We start from the raw sequence: 21,558 nt of genomic DNA on the forward strand, positions 1-21,558 counted from the left end.
TTCTGTCACCCCAAAAAATTCCCTGGTACTCCTTTGCAGACATTCTTTTATATCTTTACTTCAGTTTAAATAAGATACTTACACTACTATGTAAATCCATTGTTAATATTTGCACAAGGCTGGGCACAGGGGCTCACGTCTGTAATCCAGCACTTTGGAGGCTGAGGCAGGATTGAGCCCAGGAGTTCGAGACCAGCCTGGGCAACACAGGGAGACCCCCATCTTTACAAAAGAAAAAAACCTCAACATTGCTCACAATGAGCTCAAAGTATCTTTTTTTTTTTTTTTTCTTGAGACAGAGTCTCGCTGTCACCCAGGTTGGAGTTACAGTGGTATGATCTCGGCTCACTGCAACTTCCACCTCCAGAGCTCACGCAATTCTCCTGCCTCAGCCTCCTGTGTAGCTGGGATTACGGGTGCTTAGCACCACAACTTGCTAACTTTTGTATTTTTTTAGAGACGGTGTTTCACCATGTTGGCCAAGCTGGTCTCGAACTCCTGACCTCAAGTGATCAGCCCACCTCGGCCTCCCAAAGTGCTGGGATTACAGGCATGAGGCACCATGCCGGGCCTACAAAAAAAAAAAAAAATTTAAGTTAGCCAGATGTTGGTGGTGCGTGCCTACAGCTTCAGCTACTCAAGAGGCTGAGATGGGGACTGCTTGAGCCCAGAAGGTCGGGCCCACAGTAAGCCATGATCCTGCCACTGCATTCCAACCTGGGTAATAGAGCAAGACCATGGTTCAAAAAAATCTATTTTTAAAATTTAAATTTAAAAATTTAAAAAAACACATATTTACACAAGTTCTGTATGAACAGAAACCATATCTATATTACTCACCCCTGTATTTCTAGCACCTAGCATAATTCCTGGCACATACCAGGCCCTCAACATTTGCTGAAATAATGAGTTAATGAATGAATAAACCAATCAACCAACCAACCAACCAATTGACCTTGGATCTTGGCTCTATTCCTTAATGTTCCCTGATGCCAACTGCTTTCTTGCCTTGGTCTCCCCAGTCTGCCTTCCCCCTGACTCCCCACTGCTGGACTACACCTGCCTACTAGGAGAGCTCTCCACTGTCCTTAACTGCATTCTTTACCTATTGGTTTTTTCTTCCAAGTTTAACTACAAAGTGGGGTGCTATCTTGTGGGGTTAGCTTTGCTCAAGGAGAAGCTTAACAACAACAAGAACAGTAGCTGTTTCCAGCAATACATAGAGAAAAGCTAAAATTAGGAAGCAAGGGAATCCAATACAAGGGCAAGAAACTTAATAACCATCCGGAGTGTTAGTTCTGGAGGAGCTAGGCCAAGATGGGCACTAGGGATCAGTAATGGGTCAAAAGTCAGAAGAGGTGAAGAGACCACAGCCAGAAACAACAAAGCTGGTAAGCGGCATATTCTCTTTACAAGGTACTCAGCCGGACAGCCAATCTTTTTTTTTGAGACGGAGTTTTTGCTCTTGTTGCCCAGGCTGGAGTGCAGTGGCAGGATCTGGGCTCACTGCAACCTCCACCTCCTGGATTCAAGCGATTCTCCAGCCTCAGCCTCCCGAGTAGCTGCGATTACAGGCGCCAGCCACCACACTCGGCTAATTTTTGTGTTTTTAGTAGAGACGGGGTTTCGCCATATTGGCCAGGCTGGTCTTGAACTCCTGACCTCAGGTGATCCGCCCACCTCGGCCTCCCAAAATGCTGGGATTACAGGCGTGAGCCACCGCACCCAGCCCGGAGAGCCAATCTTTAATGAACAGAGCTGATCAGACAAGGGCCCGCCATCTTCTGCCAGCCTACCGTCTGGTGCTCTGCCTGCCTCATGAATTCCCACCATCATCTGCAGAAACGTCTACCCACACGCAGTGGCTCTATTTTGAAGGATATGTCTCAGTCTCAGTTCCCTCCAGGTGCAGCACCAACTCCCCACCACTCACTAGTTAAGGTGGCATTTGCAGTTTCAGAACTGGTTGCTTACTTATTCAGAATTGGAGGAAAAGGTGAGCTGTGAAATGCGAGGGGAAAAAAGTGAAGAAACTCATTTTTCTCTAAAAACAGAAAATAAAGGAGTTAAAATACACAAAAAACGCAACTGAAATCTCTGAATGTAATTCACACCCTAGTATGCTCTTTTTAAAAAAGATGAAAGCACAGAAGCATGCATAAAGCATTCTTTGTAAGCTACTCTTTGCTTACTAATAACAAATGTAGGTAAATTGGGCAGATGTAAATAAGGCACCACCACAATACGTGAGCGCCAACCACAGAGCCAAGATCCGCACACCTAAATATGGGAAGTTGTAAAAGACTATGACAGACTGTCACTAAAAAGCTTGTCTTCAGGAATTCGGATGATTATCTGAAAAGATATTCAAAGTTCAATTTTGTTGGAGGAAGCAATAAGGAAGGGGGATGTGTATGTCAGAGATGGGCGCGGATATGCGTGTGGGTAATGTATAGAGTAGGTTAAAGGGACGTAGAAAATATTTCCAAAGGTACAAGTTTAGCATGAGGGACTTCCCTCACAGGAAAGACACCTGGTGTTTTATATGTCCTTCTGAACACGGACAGGGTATTTCTATGAAGTTACAAAGCTGCAAATCCCGTTCTCATGTGCAGCACCACAGGTTTTGCTTTCAAATATCTGCAGGTGCATCCTCCTGCATTCGTTAAACTAAGGGTTTTCCTTTTCTGTGCTAGACCCACCTTTTCCACTACGCTCTCCACCTGATTCACAGAAGGGGTTCTAAGACCGTCAGGTCGGGGAGGTCCCAACCATCTTCTGTAAACCAGATCAGGAAGGCCTGGGGATTCCGGCTGCGCACAGACGAGGTGAAGGCTCGGGCTGGGCTGGCCAAGTGACACACTTGCAGGCGGATTCGGAAACGCGTGCTCTCGAGCCGGAGGCGGAGCCCCCAGACTCAGACCGACCCCCCAGAACAAGGCGGCCTTGCCCGAGGCGTCAAGGCTTTCTAGGCCCGCTTCTAAAAGCTGTGTACAATGGAGACTCCTGGAATAGGCACATATCTCTACTGTAATCAGAACGAGATGTAACATCTAAGACGCAGGACAGGGCTCCGGCAAACACACTCTGGGGGAACGTGAAAGAAAGGGCCAAACTACGCAGCTGGTCCTCAGAGACCAAAGACTACGATTCCCAGCATTCAATGCAGTGTACCCCCTAGGACATTGCATGTCGGGAGCTGTAGTTTCTCACCACCTCTATCTGGAAGGGTTCTAGGGGATTTTTAACCTCTCTCGTGTGTTTCTCCTTTCCGAGAAGCGCCGCCACACGAGAACGCTGGCCGCGAAAGTCGTGCTGGAATCACTCCCAACGTAACCCCAGATATAGATGGGAAAGGGTGAAGAACACGTTGCCATGGCTACCGTTTCCACTGGTCACGGAATAAACGCTCTCTAGGATCCGGAAGTAGTTCCGCCGCGACCTCTCGAAAAAGATGGATGTGTTCTGTGCTTACATTCATTGGACGGTTGCCCTTAGAGGCCACAGCCGCCCAGGCAAAGGGGCGGTCCCACGTGTGAGGGGCCCGCGGAGCCATTTGATTGGAGAAAAGCTGCAAACCCTGACCAATCGGAAGGAGCCACGCTTCGGGCATCGGTCACCGCACCTGGACAGCTCCGATTGGTGGACTTCCGTCCCCCCCACGAATCCCCATTGGGTGCCGTGGGTGCGTGGTGCGGCGCGATTGGTGGGTTCATGTTTCCCGTCCCCCGCCCTCGAGAAGTGGGGGTGAAAAGCGGCCCGACCTGCTTGGGGTGTAGTGGGCGGACCGCGCGGCTGGAGGTGTGAGGATCCGAGCTTAGGGGTGGGGGTGGAGGCGGCTCCTGCGATCGAGAGGGACTTGAGACTCACCGGCCGCACGCCATGAGGGCCCTGTGGGTGCTGGGCCTCTGCTGCGTCCTGCTGACCTTCGGTGAGTGATCCTGGAGGAGCAGACGTCCCCCCTCTACACACGCGGCCGCTTCTCGAAGGTTCTGGGGGCGTTGAACCTGGGAGGGGGGATCCCGAGGCCTGCGGTGGGCCAAGGGACGTCACCTTTCCTCGAAAGAGGGCCAGGGGATTACGTTTATTCTCTTCTTCCTCTGGAAATAAAGAGAGCAGAATCATCTAACTCCCCTACAGATCTAATAATATCTGGCCCGGAGGTCTCAGCGACCTCGGGGTGGGGCCTCTCTGGGGCTCTGGCTCCCCCGGGAGTTGTGAGAGTCCCTCCCCCCTCCCCGCCCGGAGGACTTTTTCGGCCACCGCTACCTTCGGCCATCCCAGCTTTCCCGTCCGGTAATTCCCCAGACTCCGACTCCTCGCAAGCGCGTGTCCTTTCTTAAGAAGATGCTGGCTTGGGAGTGTGAGGCCTGGGGCCAGCGGAATGGCAGTGTCAGCGTGTTTGATTCGGTTTTGCTGGAGCTCGGTTCTTAACATTTCGCCCCCTTCTCATGCCTCTGGGCTCAATTTCAGTTCCTCTCGCCAGAGATTGCATAAATCCTATTTGCATTCTGACCTGTGATAACGAAGGCCGAAGTTTTGGTTTGGTCAGTTGGGAGGCCTTGGCTCGGCCTGCGCGCAACACGTGTGGTTGTAGAAGAGACCTGGTGTCAGTCTGCTTAACGTTATTTATAAATGATCGGAGACACGCTGTTTAGAAGTGGTGACTACCTCAGTATTTCAGAATCTACTGGGGACCTCAACATCAGAACTTAAATAGATGTGCTGTCTTGGCTTTACCTTGGGTATTTAAACCAGGGAATACACTCTTTCATCCCCTCCACCCTTATTTACTAGCTGAATTTTGCAACCCCTACCCTTCCCTATTTGATCATCCTCCTTGATGTTGAAGAGTTTTCCCGTGTTAAATCTTCAGGGTCGGTCAGAGCTGACGATGAAGTTGATGTGGATGGTACAGTAGAAGAGGATCTGGGTAAAAGTAGAGAAGGCTCAAGGACGGATGATGAAGTAGTACAGAGGTTTGTGTTCATTTGAACTTACCTATACAGATAAGCCCTGTGAACCTTGTGAGTTAGGGTCACTTCTTATGTATCTCTTCTCCAAAGGTCCAGATAAAGTCTAACACCCTGTATTTAAATACCTGGTGAGTTGTGTGCATACATGCCTCCTAACTTGTCCCTGGGAGTGATTAAAACTGAGTGAATTCCTTTGAAAACTATATTGCAGAATACTAGCACCACGAACTTTGTAAGACTTTAGAAAAGAGTTTCAGTTGGATTTATATTCATTAACTGTGTACGCCGAGTAGTTTAAAAATGGGATTTCTGTCAGTTGAACAATATTTTAAAATTTGGCCTCTTGGGATTTATTGACAGTTTTGAAGTCCTCACTGTGGAGCATAAATGAGTATGACTTTGCTTTTTAGTAGAGGAAACTTGGGGGTTTTTTTTCTGGCAATTTTAAGAACCAAGTATTTCCAGTGCAATGTTAAAGGTAGCCTACTGCTGTGCTAACATAATGAGATGGTATATCAGTAATACTTTATAAGGGTTTCCATTTTAACCCCCAAGACAATATTTAGAGGCCACTGTGCTCGCATCATAATTCCTCTAGTTTTGAAGGGAACTAAGCCATGCAATATTTGCTTATCTAACTGATTTCCTTAGAGAGGAAGAAGCTATTCAGTTGGATGGATTAAATGCATCGCAAATAAGAGAACTTAGAGAGAAGTCGGAAAAGTTTGCCTTTCAAGCTGAAGTTAACAGAATGATGAAACTTATCATCAATTCATTGTATAAAAATAAAGAGGTAAGCAACATGTGGTTAGAATATTTTGTCTCTATATGGTGGCATACTTGTTTACTTAAATTTGCTTCATTTACTGCAAAAGTAATGTACTAACCGAGTAAGTAGCTAACAACCTTTAAATACTTAATATGTCCAAGAATTGTTACTAGATATCTGGGAAGAAAGGGAGCGTCAGACATTTTCTTTTTCCTTTACCTCTAAATAGGTTCATGGCCTGATAATAGTTGTGAGTCTAAGGGCAGTCTCGTAAATTAAACTTCTTGCATTGTATACCTCAAGATCACTGTCAAATGGGTAGTGTTACTACCCTTACCAGCTAATGTATCCCTTATAGTTGCCACAGTTCTTTGTGTAAGGAGCTATGCCTTTTTTTAATCAAAAGAATAAAGCCACTCCTATACCATAAGAAGTCTTAATTCCTTAAAGAGTGCTTTTATAAGGTACAGAGAAGAAATAAAATGGGTTTGGCATAAAATTGAATATCTTAATGTATCTTGAGGATAGTCTTAAGTGTATTACCTCTGGCTTCCATTTAGATTTTCCTGAGAGAACTGATTTCAAATGCTTCCGACGCTTTAGATAAGATACGGCTAATATCACTGACTGATGAAAATGCTCTTTCTGGAAATGAGGAACTAACAGTTAAAATTAAGGTAAGTGTAAGGCAGTTTTTCTTTCTTTTAAAGGAAAAGGAATCCTTAGAGGTAGAAGATCCCTATCAGTCAAGATAGGCTAGATTATATTGCAATGACAAAAAACCCCCAAGCCTCAGTGGCTTGAAAGTCAGCAAACTATGGCTAAATCTGACTTTACTTGTTTTTATAAGTAGTTTTATTGGAATGCAGCCATGCCCATTTGTTTATTATCTGTGACTGCTTCTGTGTTTCAACAGCAGAGTCAAGTTGTTTTAACAGAGAACATGAGTCTCCCACAGCCTAAAATATTTACTGTGTGGCCCTTTACAGAAAAAGTTTGCTAGCCCTTGGCTTAAATCATTGATCACAGTCTGCCTGTGGTCTTTGCTCTGCTTCATCCCCATGCTGGGACAGAGGCGTGGGCAGCCATCTGTAGTGTGTAGACGGTTGCCATGGTGCAGAGCAAGCTTAGAGGGTCTCATACTACTATAATTAAAGGCTCAGCCTGAAAGCAGAGCTCTCATTTACGACTCACTGGCCATTTATAACTCATTGGCCAGAACTAGTCACATGGCCTTGGCCATTCTTAAATGGAGAAAGTAGAATCCTCCTAGGTTTCTGGAAGGCAGACAGCCAGGAATATTGAGTGAAGAATATTAATGATCCATCACAGATTCCAAATAGAAGAATCATTCAAGTTGTTTTGTTTTCTATTAAAGAAATAGGCAAGACATAAAATTTTATTTTTCTTGAATTGTTTTTCTTCAAAGGTGACTTGTTTTATTTAGGTCAGCCTCTAACCCTTGACATTTAGACCAGTCTGCCCATTTGATATTAATACTTTCTCAAATACATAGATTACTTTAAGATGTACACTTCAGAAAAGGCCATAAAAAACTATGTAGAGGAAAATATCTCAGTTTAGTTTTCTGTATTGGAATTGATGGGACCCAAAGCTGGTTAGTTCCTCAATATTTGCTTGGCGTAATGTAAATATTAAATACAACCGTCTGGTTCTTGTCTTGCTTTTAGTGTGATAAGGAGAAGAACCTGCTGCATGTCACAGACACCGGTGTAGGAATGACCAGAGAAGAGTTGGTTAAGAACCTTGGTACCATAGCCAAATCTGGAACAAGCGAGTTTTTAAACAAGATGACGGAAGCACAGGAAGATGGCCAGTCAACTTCTGAATTGATTGGCCAGTTTGGTGTTGGTTTCTATTCCGCCTTCCTTGTAGCAGATAAGGTTATTGTCACATCAAAACACAACAACGATACCCAGCACATCTGGGAGTCCGACTCCAATGAATTTTCGGTAATTGCTGACCCAAGAGGAAACACTCTAGGACGGGGAACGACAATTACGTGAGTATAACTGATTCCTAATAAGAATTAATAGTCATGGTGAGGATCTTGACTCTCCAGTTCTATTCTCTGAGCAAATGACTTATTCTGGGCCTTAATTTTCCTGCCTATAAAATGAGGAAACAGAACGGTTACCATCACTTGAAGAAATGTTTGAGGACCTGCAAAGGGCCAGGCACAAAGGTTTGTGATTGCTGTTGTATATGGAGGGTACAAAGTAGGAAATAGCAGCTCCCCCAGGGGAGAAGGCTTCTTGGGTACCCACAGAGGAGGCATGGTTTGTCAGTTTCCCAGGTTAGAAGAGTAATTTGTCTGTGGAACATCCTGAATAAAGGCATGCTCACTAGATGAAGAGAGTTCTCAGTGGCAGTTATGGATGGAAAGTGATGAACTTTTATTTATTTTTTTTGAGACGGAGTCTCGCTCTTTTTGCCCAGGCTGGAGTGCAATGGCACGATCTCGGCTCACCACAACCTCTGCTTCCCGGGTTCCAGCGATTCTCCTTCCTCAGCCTTCCGAGTAGCTGGGATTACAGGCATGCGCCACCACGCCCTGCTAATTTTGTATTTTTAGTAGAGATAGGGTTTCTCTATGTTGGTCAGGCTGGTCTCCAACTCCCGACCTCACATGATCCGCCCGCCTTGGCCTCCCAAAGTGCTGGGATTACAGGCGTGAGCCACCGTCCCCAGCCAGAATGTGATGAACTTTTTAAGATTCTCAAGGTGGTGTGGAGGATGCGAGGAGTGGTCAAGGGGGAGACTCTTTGGGGGACCATTGAAAATACTCAGGATGAGTGATAGCAACCAGGGCTGCGGCTGCCTTGTAGAGATAAAAGGCTTAAAGAAAGTTCATGAAAGTTGTGAAAGCTGTGGAGTAAAATATGTCACTTAAGGATAGTTACAAGTTTTTAAATTCGAATTAAGATCCCTCTTAAGCCAATAACTGTTGTTTGTATAGATGAGACAGAGCCAGTGCCGTACAGTAGCTCTCCTTGCTTGTAGCACTGTGACGTAGACAGGGCAGCTTTTTGCCTTTTTAAAATTTTACCATCTTGGAGATGAGGAAATTCTATTTCAGAGGTCAGTTGGCTTGCCAGCTCCTGCTAAGTGAGTAACAGAATGTGCCTACAGCTTCTATTTTTTTTTCTTAATTCAGTTTTAAATTTTCTTAACATTAAGGGAAAGAAGCACATGCTTATCATTGTGACCAACTTTCTTCATCCTAGAAAGTAACATTTCCTGTTTTTACTGCAGCAGATTTCTTTTAATGAAGACTAACTAGATGACTGCATTTTAGTACTTTTGTAACTTGTGTTCCCAATTTACCTTTCCCTGCCTTTGTCACTAACATTGATATCTCCAGGTCTCATTTGGAGGCATCACTAAGAGTTATGCCCCAGTGCCCTCTCTTTTTAAGCACTGCTAGGTGTTGGAGAAGGATAGGGAAATCATTCCTAAAGAAAGATAGACAGTGATGTCCCAAGAGGTGTTAATGTCAGGTTACTAAGAAACAGGTGAAATTATCTGGATATAAGTTCCATGAAGGCAAACATTTTGTTGAAAGCTCCATTCCCAAAGCCTAATACTTAATTGGCAGCCATTTGTATGAATAAGTAGGTTAAACAGCGCAGTTCCATGCAGGTAAGATGGCTGGTAACAACCTATCCAGTACCTAGTTTCCATGACCATGCGTATCTTTTTAAAAATTTCCTTTGTCCACTTCTTAAATGTTGACATACATTTTCTCCAAGTTAAGTTTCAGCCCTTTCTCATTGTCCATATGATCCTTAATGTAGTCTTATCCACTGCCACGGCCTCAGGCTCCATCTTCAGTTCTCAAATTTATATTCTTAGTCTAGATCAGGAGTCAGCAAACTTTTTCTTAAAAGAGCCAGCTAGTAGAAAAAAAGATTAAAGAAAAAACAACAAAAAAAAGAAAGAGCCAGCTAGTAGTAGATATTTTTAGCTTGTGAGCTATATGGTCTGTCACATGTCCCAACTCTGTTTAGCTTGAAAGTAGGCATAGACAATACATAAGGATGTGTTCCAGCCAGGTGTGTTGGCTCATCTCTATAATCCCAACACATTGGGAGGCTGAGGTGGGAGGATCACTTGAACCCAGGAGTTTGAGGTCAGCCTGGACAGGACAACATAGTGGGATCCCATCTCCACAAAAAAAAAAAAAAAAATACAAAAATTAGCTGGGCATGGTGGTGCATGCCTGTATGTAGTCCCAGCTACTCAGGAGACTGAGGTAGGAGGATTGCTTGAGCCGAGCCTAGGAGGTCAAGGCTGCAGTGAGCCATCATCATGCCTGGGTGACAGAGGTCCAAAAAAAAAAAAAATTGTCCCAATAAAATTTCTAGTGGGTGCCAGCTATACAGCTATAGCTTGCCAACCCCTTGTCTAGGTCTCACTCCTGGGCTCCGTGTTCATGTGTTTAATTGCCTTTTAAATGATTCTACTTAAGATATCTAACCAGCAGCTTCTACTTGCATCCAAAACTGAACTCTTAATCCCCAAATCACTAGAACATGTGCTCTGAGACCAGCGGCCTAGTCACTCACTAGGCTTTGTTGTCATATCATGGCTACTTACTGGCCAGGTACCACTAAACTAATGAGCCTTTTGAGACAGGGAGGGAACCACAGATAGACCATTTCCTATACTTAATTGGCAACACAAATATCAAGATATGGACTGACTACTTACTGAGTGGGTTCTAGGCTGGGTACAGTGGCTCACACCTGTAATCCCCACACTGCCCGGTAGAATTTTATGTAATAGTAGAAATGTTCTATATCTGCACTTTCCATTTTGGCAACCACTAGCCACATGTGACTGTTGAGTACTTGGAATGTGGCAGCGTAACTGGAACTGAACTGTACATTTTTTTAAAATAAGTCACATGTGCCCAGTGGCTACCATTTTGGATAGTGCAGATATAAATATAAATAATCCAGATTAATTTGCTAGCTTTTCTAAGGAAGATGTTTTCATTAATTAGGAATAGTTATCTACAATATTCATTAGGTTTCTAGAATAACAGTAAGAGCTATGAGAGTGCATAACTCCATTTTTCTCCAGAATATTTCAGTGCTTTCTCACCTTGAGAAATGAAAACAATCTATTCAGGAGGTTGAGGATATCTTAATGTTCTACTTAAAACTAATGTTATTCTCCACTTGAGGTAATGTAGAGGAGATTCTTCTCTTTACTGTATATGTGTTACATTTTAGCTCACAAACCCTTGTTGGTGATGGAGAGTTAACACGAATAATTAGGACATCTTGGATTACACTGAACTGCTGGCTATTACCATGGTATTTAGATGAATTTATAATTGGATCTTCTAAATGTTAGGTGTCTCTAAACATCAAATTTTTCTTGCAGCCTTGTCTTAAAAGAAGAAGCATCTGATTACCTTGAATTGGATACAATTAAAAATCTCGTCAAAAAATATTCACAGTTCATAAACTTTCCTATTTATGTATGGAGCAGCAAGGTAAATCTATATTGACTAAAAACTTCTATGTATTACCTTGGCAACGTGTTTAAATATTCAACACTAAAAGAATGAAGGCGGGCTGGCGCGGTGGCTCATGCTTGTAATCCCAGCACTTTGGGAGGCCGAGACAGGTGGATCACCTGAGGTCAGGAGTTTGAGACCAGCCTGGCCAACATGGTGAAACCTTGTCTCTACTAAAAATATAAAAAAATTAGCTGGGTGTATGGTAGCACATGCCTGTAATCCCAGCTACTCAGGAGGCTGAGGCAAGAGAATTGTTTGAACCTGGGAGATGGAGGTTGCAATGAGCCGAGGTTGCCCCACTGTACTCCAACCTGGGCAGCAAAGCAAGACTCTGTCTTCCAAAAAAAAAAAAAAAAAAAGAATGAAGGCAAAATGTGGTCTATTATAATGTTAAGGATACTCTCAGGGTTTTCTTGCAAAAACCTATTTTTTTGAGCTGTAATGTTATGTCATATTTCTGTAGACAAAATCAGAATTGTTAAACAAATGGATTTAACCATAATTCTTCTTTTATTTCAACAGACTGAAACTGTTGAGGAGCCCATGGAGGAAGAAGAAGCAGCAAAAGAAGAGAAAGAAGAATCTGATGATGAAGCTGCAGTAGAGGAAGAAGAAGAAGAAAAGAAACCAAAAACTAAAAAAGTAAGTCTGATTCATCTCCCTGCATAAGATACCGTTTAACATGTATACGCAAAACCAGGAAAACCCAAGTATGCACTGGCTGATTTGAAGTCAGCTTCAGTTCCAGTGCTAAGTCCATGGAGCCAGCTTTTAAAATAAGACCTTTGTTTGTATGTTGAGTACATTGTCCTGTAGAAAGTTTTAAGTATCAAACCCAGGTCATTTTTATGAAGAATTTTCTGACTTTTATATATTGCCTGGGACTGGTGACTTATATGTTTGGAATTTTAAAATCTTAAAAAGCTTTCTGAGTCCTCTTTTGTCTTTTTATCATGTAGGGATTAACTATAAAAATGGTTCTCTGGCTTGCTTAGGTAGCAGAGTAAGAAGTATTGGTCATGGTGGTTGAGAAATATTTTGTAAAATGTTGGATTTCTTTAAGTCATGAAATAGGAATATGTAATATGTATTTCCTTCTAACCTCAAAACAAATATTTTCAAGAAACATTTTTGCTAGTTAAAAATAACAATAAAAAACCTTAATTGGCTTTTCATCAATTAGCAATTATCTTTTTGAATTAAATATTGAGAAAAATACTTTGCTTTTGATACAGTTGGCAGAAACCTTCCCAGATAACAGGTATCCTTTGGTGAGTTGTTTTTTTTTTTTCTTTAATCTGGAGACAGAGTCTCTGCCACTCCGGCTGGAGTGCAGTGGCATGATCGTAGCTCCCTTCATTCACCCTTGAACTCCTAGGCTTAAGCAGTCCTTTCACCTCAGCCTCCCAACTAGGTAGGACCACAGACACATGCCACCAACAGACACACCACCATGACTGGCTAATTTTTTAAAGTTTTTTGTAGAGATGGAGGTCTTGCTATGTTGCCTGGACTGGTCTTGAACTCCTAGGCTCAAATAGTTCTCCTACCCTAGCCTCCCAAAGTGCTAGGATTACAGGCGTGAGCCACCACACCGGGCCTCTGGTGCTTTACATAGTCTTTTGAAATCTACTGAAGCCATGGTTACTGCTCGGATAACCTTGGTGACTGCTAAGAGAGACTAATCAAATACTATAATAACTTCAGGTTGAAAAAACTGTCTGGGACTGGGAACTTATGAATGATATCAAACCAATATGGCAGAGACCATCAAAAGAAGTAGAAGAAGATGAATACAAAGCTTTCTACAAATCATTTTCAAAGGTAAATATAATTCCCTAGCTTCTGGTTATTAATGAATCACCCTATTAGTTTAATTGTGTATGGTATGTGACCATTGAATATGAGATGGTCCATTCCCATTTTTTCCCAGAGAGAAAATTCAAAAAAAGACCTTTAGGCCAACTATAATACGTCTGCTTCTGGTTTATTGACCTACTCGTAAGTAAAATCACATTTATGAACCTTTGAGATTGATATCTCAGTAAAGATGGTCTTTGAGAGTAATTGGTTTCCAGAACACACCATTTTTACTTAAGTTGAATTATTATGCTCATCACTACTTCAAAATTGCTGCAGTTATTAAAATTCGTCCTAGCTCTTGGTTAATATAATAGTGAAACATTACAAAATCAAGAATGTTTGAAACAGTTTTCTGGCTGTTTAAACACAATTGGTTTCCTTTTTATTGCTGTGTATTTTGTAATATGTGGTTTTTAAAAAAAAAATTATTTCGAGAAGGCATCTGTAGGCTTCACCAGCTTGCCAAGGGTTTTGTATGACAAAAAAAGATTAAGAACCACCTACATAGGTAGATGTGTGATTTCCACCACAAAACCCGTAAAACATGAAATCATGTTGTTAAGTGGCTTTTAATATAATCTTTAAAGAACTTGCTTACGACATCAAACACTTATTGTGAGATCCTATGCCTAGGAATAATTACCAAATTTATGTTTCCTTGCCTGTTTTTTTTTTTTTTTTCCTTTTACTGATCCCTTCTTGTAACTCTTAAGAATGCAAAACTAGCATTGATAAAGGTTGTTTCAAGTTAAAGTTTCCCCAGCAGCATTTGGTACAAGTAGTAGAATACTCTAGTGGACTTAACCATAGCTAAATAAAACCTAATATTCTGTGTCTGTATTTGTTCTTTTCTCTATTCCATATCCTTTAAATTTCAACTCTTTAAAACACTGTCAGTTCTGCCTTCGATTTCCATAAACTCTAAAGTCCTAGAGTCTATAAACTTACTTTATATAAGGCAGCTGTATTAGAAATATAATTAATGTGAGCCACACATGATTTTAAATTTTTTAGAAGGCATACAAAAAAAGGAACCACGAAATGTTAATAGTATAATTTATTTAACCCAGCATACTCCAAATAGTAGTATTTCAACACATAATCAATATACAAACTAATAATGAGACATTTTACATCCTTTTTAAACTTTGTACTGTGCCTTCAAAATGTATTTTACACTTAACAGCACATCTGAATTTGAACTAGCTACATTTCAGTGCTTAATAGCCATTTATGTGGTATAGTAATAGATAATGCAGATCAAGAGAATTTCTGACTTTGTTTTACAGGTATTTACATATATCTTTGTAGCCACTGCTAGAGCTAAGTTCCATGGAAGAAACATGTTCTTGAGTACTTACTGTAGTTCAAGGGCACACTGAAGTGTTGTATATAATTTTGTCATTTAGGCAGGGTGGTGGTTTTCCTATTCACTTCTCTCATACATAAGAAACATAAACTTATCCATCCTTCCGCAAGTTTAGGAAATAATGTTATTGACAATCATCATCAAAACAACCATATCTAGTGAATTAGAATTGTAATCCTAGTCATTTCTTCATTCCACCCTTTTCTTTCTCTTTTTTTTTCCCCCTCGCAGGTAAGGGAAATTTTTTGTTAGTTAATTGCTAAACTGAACGTGTACCACATAGTACATTGCTTAGTTCTTGCACTGCTTTTCTACTGTGTCATTTGAATGACTAAGATACCAACTTTCCACAGGAAAGTGATGACCCCATGGCTTACATTCACTTTACCGCTGAAGGGGAAGTTACCTTCAAATCAATTTTATTTGTACCCACATCTGCTCCACGTGGTCTGTTTGACGAATATGGATCTAAAAAGAGTGATTACATTAAGGTGAGTTTTTAAGTAGTACATACTGTGTTTAAAATGTGAAAGTTTAATTTCCAGAAAGTGACCTTTTTTTTTGGTCTCTTTAGCTCTATGTGCGCCGTGTATTCATCACAGACGACTTCCATGATATGATGCCTAAGTACCTTAATTTTGTCAAAGGTGTGGTAAGTATCTGAAGTTGGGAGAAGGGGTGATTGTTGTGCCAGGGGTCTGGCAGTGTAGAGTGTGTTTGGCTTTGCTTTCTTCCAGTGGTTTTATTGCTCACTGAACTTTCTTTTGCCATCTGAAGGTGGACTCAGATGATCTGCCCTTGAATGTTTCCCGCGAGACTCTTCAGCAACATAAACTGCTTAAGGTAAGTGTCTCTAGGAAGAAACTGTCCACTTGGCTGTTTGATTGGGGTTCGGAGAACAGACTCCATTTGTGGAGTAACCAGATTTTGGGTCTGGTCCGTGATTCTTCAGATGAACTTCCTTTCATTCTGGGCTTATCAGATCCTAAGAATCTGATTCTTTTTCTCCCAGCATTTAATAACAAAGTTTCAAACATCTAGAAAAAATTAAAGAATTGTACAGTGAACACCCATATAGGCTCACTGCCTGGTCCAGGATTAACATTTTGTCATCCAGATTTGATCACATAACCACCTCTTTATCAAGTCTTTCATTAAACCCTTCCCCTCCAATACTTCCATAATTAGAAGATTCTTCAGTTTTTAAATTTAAAAGTATTTGAAAGTAGCATATTTGTTCACTTCATTTAGATCCTAGAGAGAGAGAATATCAGTGAGTCCTAAGGTTAGAATGTCAACATTAAGGCAATCTTGTGGCTGTTTGCACAGACAGCTGAGTTTCAGCCCAATCTGAATGCATAGGAGTGCTTCACCATTTCCTGCCCCTCAATAAATGGCAATAACGATATCATCTTTGTGTCTTTCACACTCTTCCCTGGGTACCTTACATTCTCAAAAGTTTGAGATTAACTTCTCTAATCAGTTATTCTTTCATTGTGTTTAGGTAATTAGGAAGAAGCTTGTTCGTAAAACGCTGGACATGATCAAGAAGATTGCTGATGATAAATACAATGATACTTTTTGGAAAGAATTTGGTACCAACATCAAGCTTGGTGTGATTGAAGACCACTCGAATCGAACACGTCTTGCTAAACTTCTTAGATTCCAGTCTTCTCATCATCCAACTGACATTACTAGCCTAGACCAATATGTAGAAAGAATGAAGGAAAAACAAGACAAAATCTACTTCATGGCTGGGTCCAGCAGAAAAGAGGTGAGATGAACTCTTTAAGCGTTGTCAGCCATTCTGGAATGTAGCTAGGGATTTACAGCCAACTCTTGAGGGGGAGAAAAGGAAAACTTAAATGTGTAACTGGAGTAATTATAAGCCCTGGTCAGTCACTGGCAGGAAGCTTGTTTATATTCTCTGAACCTCTTAATTCTTCACCTGTAAAATTGGGTTTTAATAATGTATAAACATAGCAGCTGCTAGGATAAACAAATACACCAGGGCCAGACTTGGAAAACTCTGTGACTTCTCTTAATTTTGTAGGCTGAATCCTCTCCATTTGTTGAGCGACTTCTGAAAAAGGGCTATGAAGTTATTTACCTCACAGAACCTGTGGATGAATACTGCATTCAGGCCCTTCCTGAATTTGATGGGAAGAGGTTCCAGAATGTTGCCAAGGAAGGAGTGAAGTTTGATGAAAGTGAAAAAACTAAGGAGAGTCGTGAAGCAGTTGAGAAAGAATTTGAGCCTCTGCTGAACTGGATGAAAGATAAAGCCCTTAAGGACAAGGTATTGTGGAAATTACAATTTGTGGAAATATTAGTGTCTGCATTTAAGAGAAAGTTATTTTGTCAACAAATTAAGCTGCAGCTGGTTACTTTGTAACCATTAGAATGGTAAAAATTTAATTAATATAGTTAAATTATTGGGAGAAAGCTTAAAACTTTCCACAGTAGTTTAATACTGCTTTGTTAATAACTTAAGTTGTTACAAATTAAGTTTTATGTTTTTAAAAGCTGATATTTAAACTTCTGACTAAAAAATTCAGATTATCAAGTAAGTGCCCCTACAAATTCTCCTAAGCCTTAAGAAAAGCTATTTTTATGACCTGCTATTTTTATGATCTTAAGCGATAGTCTTAGAAAGTTGAAATACAATTGCTGAATGACTTTACCTGTTGATATTAATTTATATGACTTGATTTCTTTTCCTAAGATTGAAAAGGCTGTGGTGTCTCAGCGTCTGACAGAATCTCCATGTGCTTTGGTGGCCAGCCAGTATGGATGGTCTGGCAACATGGAGAGAATCATGAAAGCACAAGCGTACCAAACAGGCAAGGACATCTCTACAAAGTAAGCATCCTCAGGAAAGTCCCTGCCAGGGTGTTGGCTCTTACCCAGTCTTCCTTTTGGAGACGATACCATCTTCAATACAAAGAGTAAAATTGCCTTAAATGTCTGCTACTGTCTAGTGTAAGGTAGACAACAAGTTTACGAAGGAATTTCTCCTACATTCGATTAAGAAAAGGTCTTTAACTCATGATTTTATGATTTTATTGTATTCGATATGTAAATGGGAATTTTCTTAATGTGTTATGCATATTGTCTTTACTTTTACATTGGATTATATGCTTAGCCTAATATCTGAATTTATTTTACATTTTTAAATGTAATAGCTGCACATGAGGTTAATGACAACATTCCTCAAGTGAGTTAAGTCCATTTCAAATCACGTCCCCCACACCTCCAAGCGTTAAATTATGGGTACCCAGATAGAATGTCTCATAGAGTAAATGGTAGAGGACCTGTGAATTAACAGTATTTGAACTCAAGGACCTGTACCTGGAGGTATAGTGAGTCTTTGGTACTCTTTATTTTCAAGAAATATTTCATGTTTATGTTTTAATGTCACAGCAATGACCTTGAAAATGACTTCTTCCCTGCTTTTATTCTCTGTTCTTTCACCTGGAGTGTGTTTCTGAAATGCTATCTAGTCATCATCCTTTTTTCCCAAGGCCTAGCTGAAGGATTCTTTCCTCCCAGCCCCGCCGAGACGGAGTCTTGCTCTGTCACCCACGCTAGAGTGCAGTGGCGCGATCTCTGCTCACTGCAACCTCTGCCTCCTGGGTTCAAGTAATTCTTCTGTCTCAGCCTTCCGAGTAGCTGGGATTACAGGCGCCTGCCAGCACAACTGCTAATTTTTATATTTTTAGTAGAGACGGAGTTTCACCATGTTGGCCAGGCTGGTCTTGAACTCCTGACCTCGTGATCCACCCTCTTAGGCCTCACAAAGTGCTGGGATTACAGGCATGGGCCACTGCACCTGGCCAGGATTCTTCTTAAAACCTTTTCTCAAAAATGTAGTCTCCATTTTTGTCACAATTCTAAAATTCCATGTTATGTCTTATCTCTTAACTATAAATTTCATGCAGAGAATAGTGTTCTGTTTATCTGATATCCCATTGCAACAATACAAGGACCATTTAAAACATGTCTACCTATTAATTTCAGGAAATGATTAATTAACAGGAAGTTACCTTTCATTCAACAAACACGAACACTTATTACTATGTCCATGCACTGATGGTCACAGGTAGACATAACTTCTGTCTTTTGGAACATTTAGACTAGTGAAAATGACAAATCAAAGCCAGGCATGGTGACTCACTCCTGTTGTCCCAGCTACTCAGGAGGCTGATGCAAGAGGATCAGTTGATCCCGGGAGTTCAAGGCTGTAGTGTGCTGTAATGGCAGTGCACTCTAGCTCTAGCCTGGGTAACATAGCCAGACTCCATCTCTTTTTTATTTACAAAAAAAAAAAGACAAGTCATAATCTGAGCCCTACATAGATAATGGGTACACCAGGATAGGGATAGATGTGGTTCCTCCCTGTCCTCAGAGCTGTAAACTAGAGAAGAGAGCATAATCACAACTAACAGTAAAATGCTAAGGATTTTGAAGGTATATTCAAAATACATTTGGAACTGAGTTCAGATAAAAGAAGTTAATTTTTCTTGGAATCATATTGGTGAAGGCATCGTGGAGAAAGTATTATTATTGGAGCAGCATCCAGAAGCTGCATAGATTTTTCTGAACTCAGGGAAGCAGAACTATAATTATGGTAGTAAGAATAAACTAAGAGGGAACAAACAGGACATTAAATCAGTTCATCTGTTCAGTGGTGCTCCAGGTACTTGGGACTCATCAGTAAATAAAGTAGTTCATTTCATTTTTCATCTAACCATGTCCACTTGCTCCCTGCCCTGCTTCCCTGTTAAAAGGGAGCAATACAGGCTGGGCACGTGGCTCACGTGTATAATCCCAACACTTTGGGAGGCTGAGGTGAGAGGATCACTTGAGGCCAAGAGTTCAAGACCAGTCTGTGCAATATAGTGATACCCTGTCTCTATAAAAACTAAATAAGGAAACAGTGCAGTCATCCCTTTGTGTCCATGGGGTGTTGGTTCCAGGACATCCCATGGATACCAAAATCCACAGAGTCAAGTCCCTTATATAAAGTCATGTCATATTTGCATATAACCTATGCACATCTTGCCATGTACTTTAATCTGTAGATTACTTTTAATACCCAATGCAATGTAAGTACTATATAAATAGCTATTATACTACATCGGGTTTTTTATTTTTTTCTTGTTTTGCACTTTCTAGTATTTTCAATCCGAGGTTGGTTGACTCCGCAGATAAAGTGGACTGGAAAAGTACAGTCATCCCTAGGTGTGCGAGAGGGATTGGTTCTAGGACCCCTACCAAAATCCACACATATTCTAGTCCCCCAGTCTGCCCTGTGGAACCTATGTATATGAAGAGTTGGAGCTCTGTGTGTGCAGATTCCACATCCCAAGAATACTGTATTTTCTCTCCGAGTTTGGTTGCTGAACCAGCACATACAGAGGGTGGACTGTATGTATTGGAAAAAAAATAGCATATAAGTTCAAACCTGTAGTGTTCAAGTGTCAATAGTACATTTTGATTTTTTTACCAAGAGTTGTCCTCTGTAATTATGAAAGAATAAGGGAAATGTATGAACCCTAAAATTGGATATGTTTTGTTAATGTTCATTTTTATCTCTTAACAGTTACTATGCGAGTCAGAAGAAAACATTTGAAATTAATCCCAGACACCCGCTGATCAGAGACATGCTTCGACGAATTAAGGTAGTATTACAGTAGTCCTCTTGCTTGTCTTTTAATATGAATACTTTGTATTTTTCAATATTAATCTAGTGCATCTTCTTGCATCTCAGGAAGATGAAGATGATAAAACAGTTTTGGATCTTGCTGTGGTTTTGTTTGAAACAGCAACGCTTCGGTCAGGATATCTTTTACCAGACACTAAAGCATATGGAGATAGAATAGAAAGAATGCTTCGCCTCAGTTTGAACATTGACCCTGATGCAAAGGTTTGTATCCCCAACCTTCCCACAGAGGCTGGCTGGCTTTGTTTCTGCTCTTTCGGAATAGGCCTCTAATGATTAAGGGATGTAGCTTTGAGACATTTGCCTAATTTCTACCTTTTGAAAGAATTTTATTGAATGTTTGAATCCCTGTAGTGTCAGGCACTGCACTAGGAACTAAGTCCTCCTTTTATGTCCTCTTTCCTTTTTGCCTGCCTCCTTTTGTTAGCTTGGCTGTTCATTTAGTTAGAGGATTTACTCTGTGGTTCTGAATAAACAGAAGTGGCATTAATTATGATTTTATACATTTAAATGAGCAAAGTGGAAATAAATCCAAGGCATTAATGGGCCCATAAATGTTGTGTTTAGGTGGAAGATGAGCCCGAAGAAGAACCTGAAGAGACAACAGAAGACACGACAGAAGACACAGAGCAAGACGAAGACGAAGAAATGGATGTGGGAACAGATGAAGAAGAACAAGAAACAGCAAAGGTAGAGCAAATCAAGAATGTGACTTGCATTTTCAGTTCTGGCAAAGTTAGGACAGAGTTTTAGTTCTGGCAAAGTTAAGACAGAGTTTCAGTTCTGGCAAAGTTAGGACTGTGTAACTTACAGAAGTCAGACTAGCATTTAAACTGTTTCATGCACAAGCCTTTTGTCAGCTAGGGTTTTTTTTCTGCTAACTGTTAATATCTTCCGGGTTTGTTTTTTTTTTTTTCCAACAGGAATCTACAGCTGAAAAAGATGAATTGTAAATTATCCTCTCACCATTTGGATCCTGTGTGGAGAGGGAATGTGAAATTGACGTCATTTCTTCTGGGAGAGACTTGTTTGGATGCCCCCCACCAATCCCCTTCTCCTCTGCACTGTAAAATGTGGGATTTTGGGTCACAGGAAGAAGTGGGTTTTTTAGTTGAATTTTTTTTAACATTCCTCATGAATGTAAATTTGTACTATTTAACTGACTATTCTTGATGTAAAATCTTGTCATGTGTATAAAAATAAAAAAGATCCCAAATACTCAGTGTCTTGACTGTCTTGCAGAGAACTGCCTAATACTTGGCTGAGTTTTTTTTTTTTTAATCATGTGTCTTGGGTTCTTTT

The 21,558-nt window shown here is 40.9% G+C and overlaps 2 protein-coding genes across 2 annotated transcripts in view; one reads left to right on the plus strand and one right to left on the minus strand.

The window, feature by feature from the left end:
* Positions 1-3,583, minus strand: part of LOC101015751 (putative tetratricopeptide repeat protein 41) — an 85,729-nt gene extending 82,146 nt beyond the window's left edge. The window contains exon 1 of the mRNA XM_031650181.1: positions 3,214-3,583. The gene's annotated coding sequence lies outside the window, so the exon portion shown is untranslated. The remainder of the gene's footprint in view (positions 1-3,213) is intronic.
* Positions 3,584-3,706: 123 nt separating this feature from the next.
* Positions 3,707-21,474, plus strand: HSP90B1 (heat shock protein 90 beta family member 1). The gene is made up of 18 exons (XM_003907060.5): positions 3,707-3,931; positions 4,877-4,979; positions 5,628-5,769; positions 6,306-6,422; positions 7,437-7,768; positions 11,161-11,272; positions 11,822-11,941; positions 13,007-13,123; positions 14,885-15,022; positions 15,106-15,183; positions 15,309-15,374; positions 16,036-16,305; positions 16,585-16,830; positions 17,257-17,393; positions 20,137-20,215; positions 20,305-20,460; positions 20,824-20,946; positions 21,180-21,474. Exons 1-18 carry the CDS (start codon positions 3,883-3,885, stop codon positions 21,207-21,209), a joined length of 2,415 nt encoding a protein of 804 aa, XP_003907109.2. The 5' UTR covers positions 3,707-3,882; the 3' UTR covers positions 21,210-21,474.
* Positions 21,475-21,558: the final 84 nt, after the last annotated feature.

Source organism: Papio anubis, chromosome 9 (genome assembly GCF_008728515.1).
Source record: "Papio anubis isolate 15944 chromosome 9, Panubis1.0, whole genome shotgun sequence".
In the NCBI taxonomy this organism is placed as follows: domain Eukaryota; kingdom Metazoa; phylum Chordata; class Mammalia; order Primates; family Cercopithecidae; genus Papio; species Papio anubis.

Excerpts from the sequence above, each read along its gene's own strand:
- HSP90B1 (XM_003907060.5), top strand. The coding sequence starts at position 3,883 with ATGAGGGCCCTGTGGGTGCTGGGCCTCTGCTGCGTCCTGCTGACCTTC. Across the intron at positions 5,770-6,305 it reads CATTGTATAAAAATAAAGAG|ATTTTCCTGAGAGAACTGAT; the intron begins GTAAGCAACATG and ends GCTTCCATTTAG. Across the intron at positions 15,023-15,105 it reads AAAAGAGTGATTACATTAAG|CTCTATGTGCGCCGTGTATT; the intron begins GTGAGTTTTTAA and ends TGGTCTCTTTAG.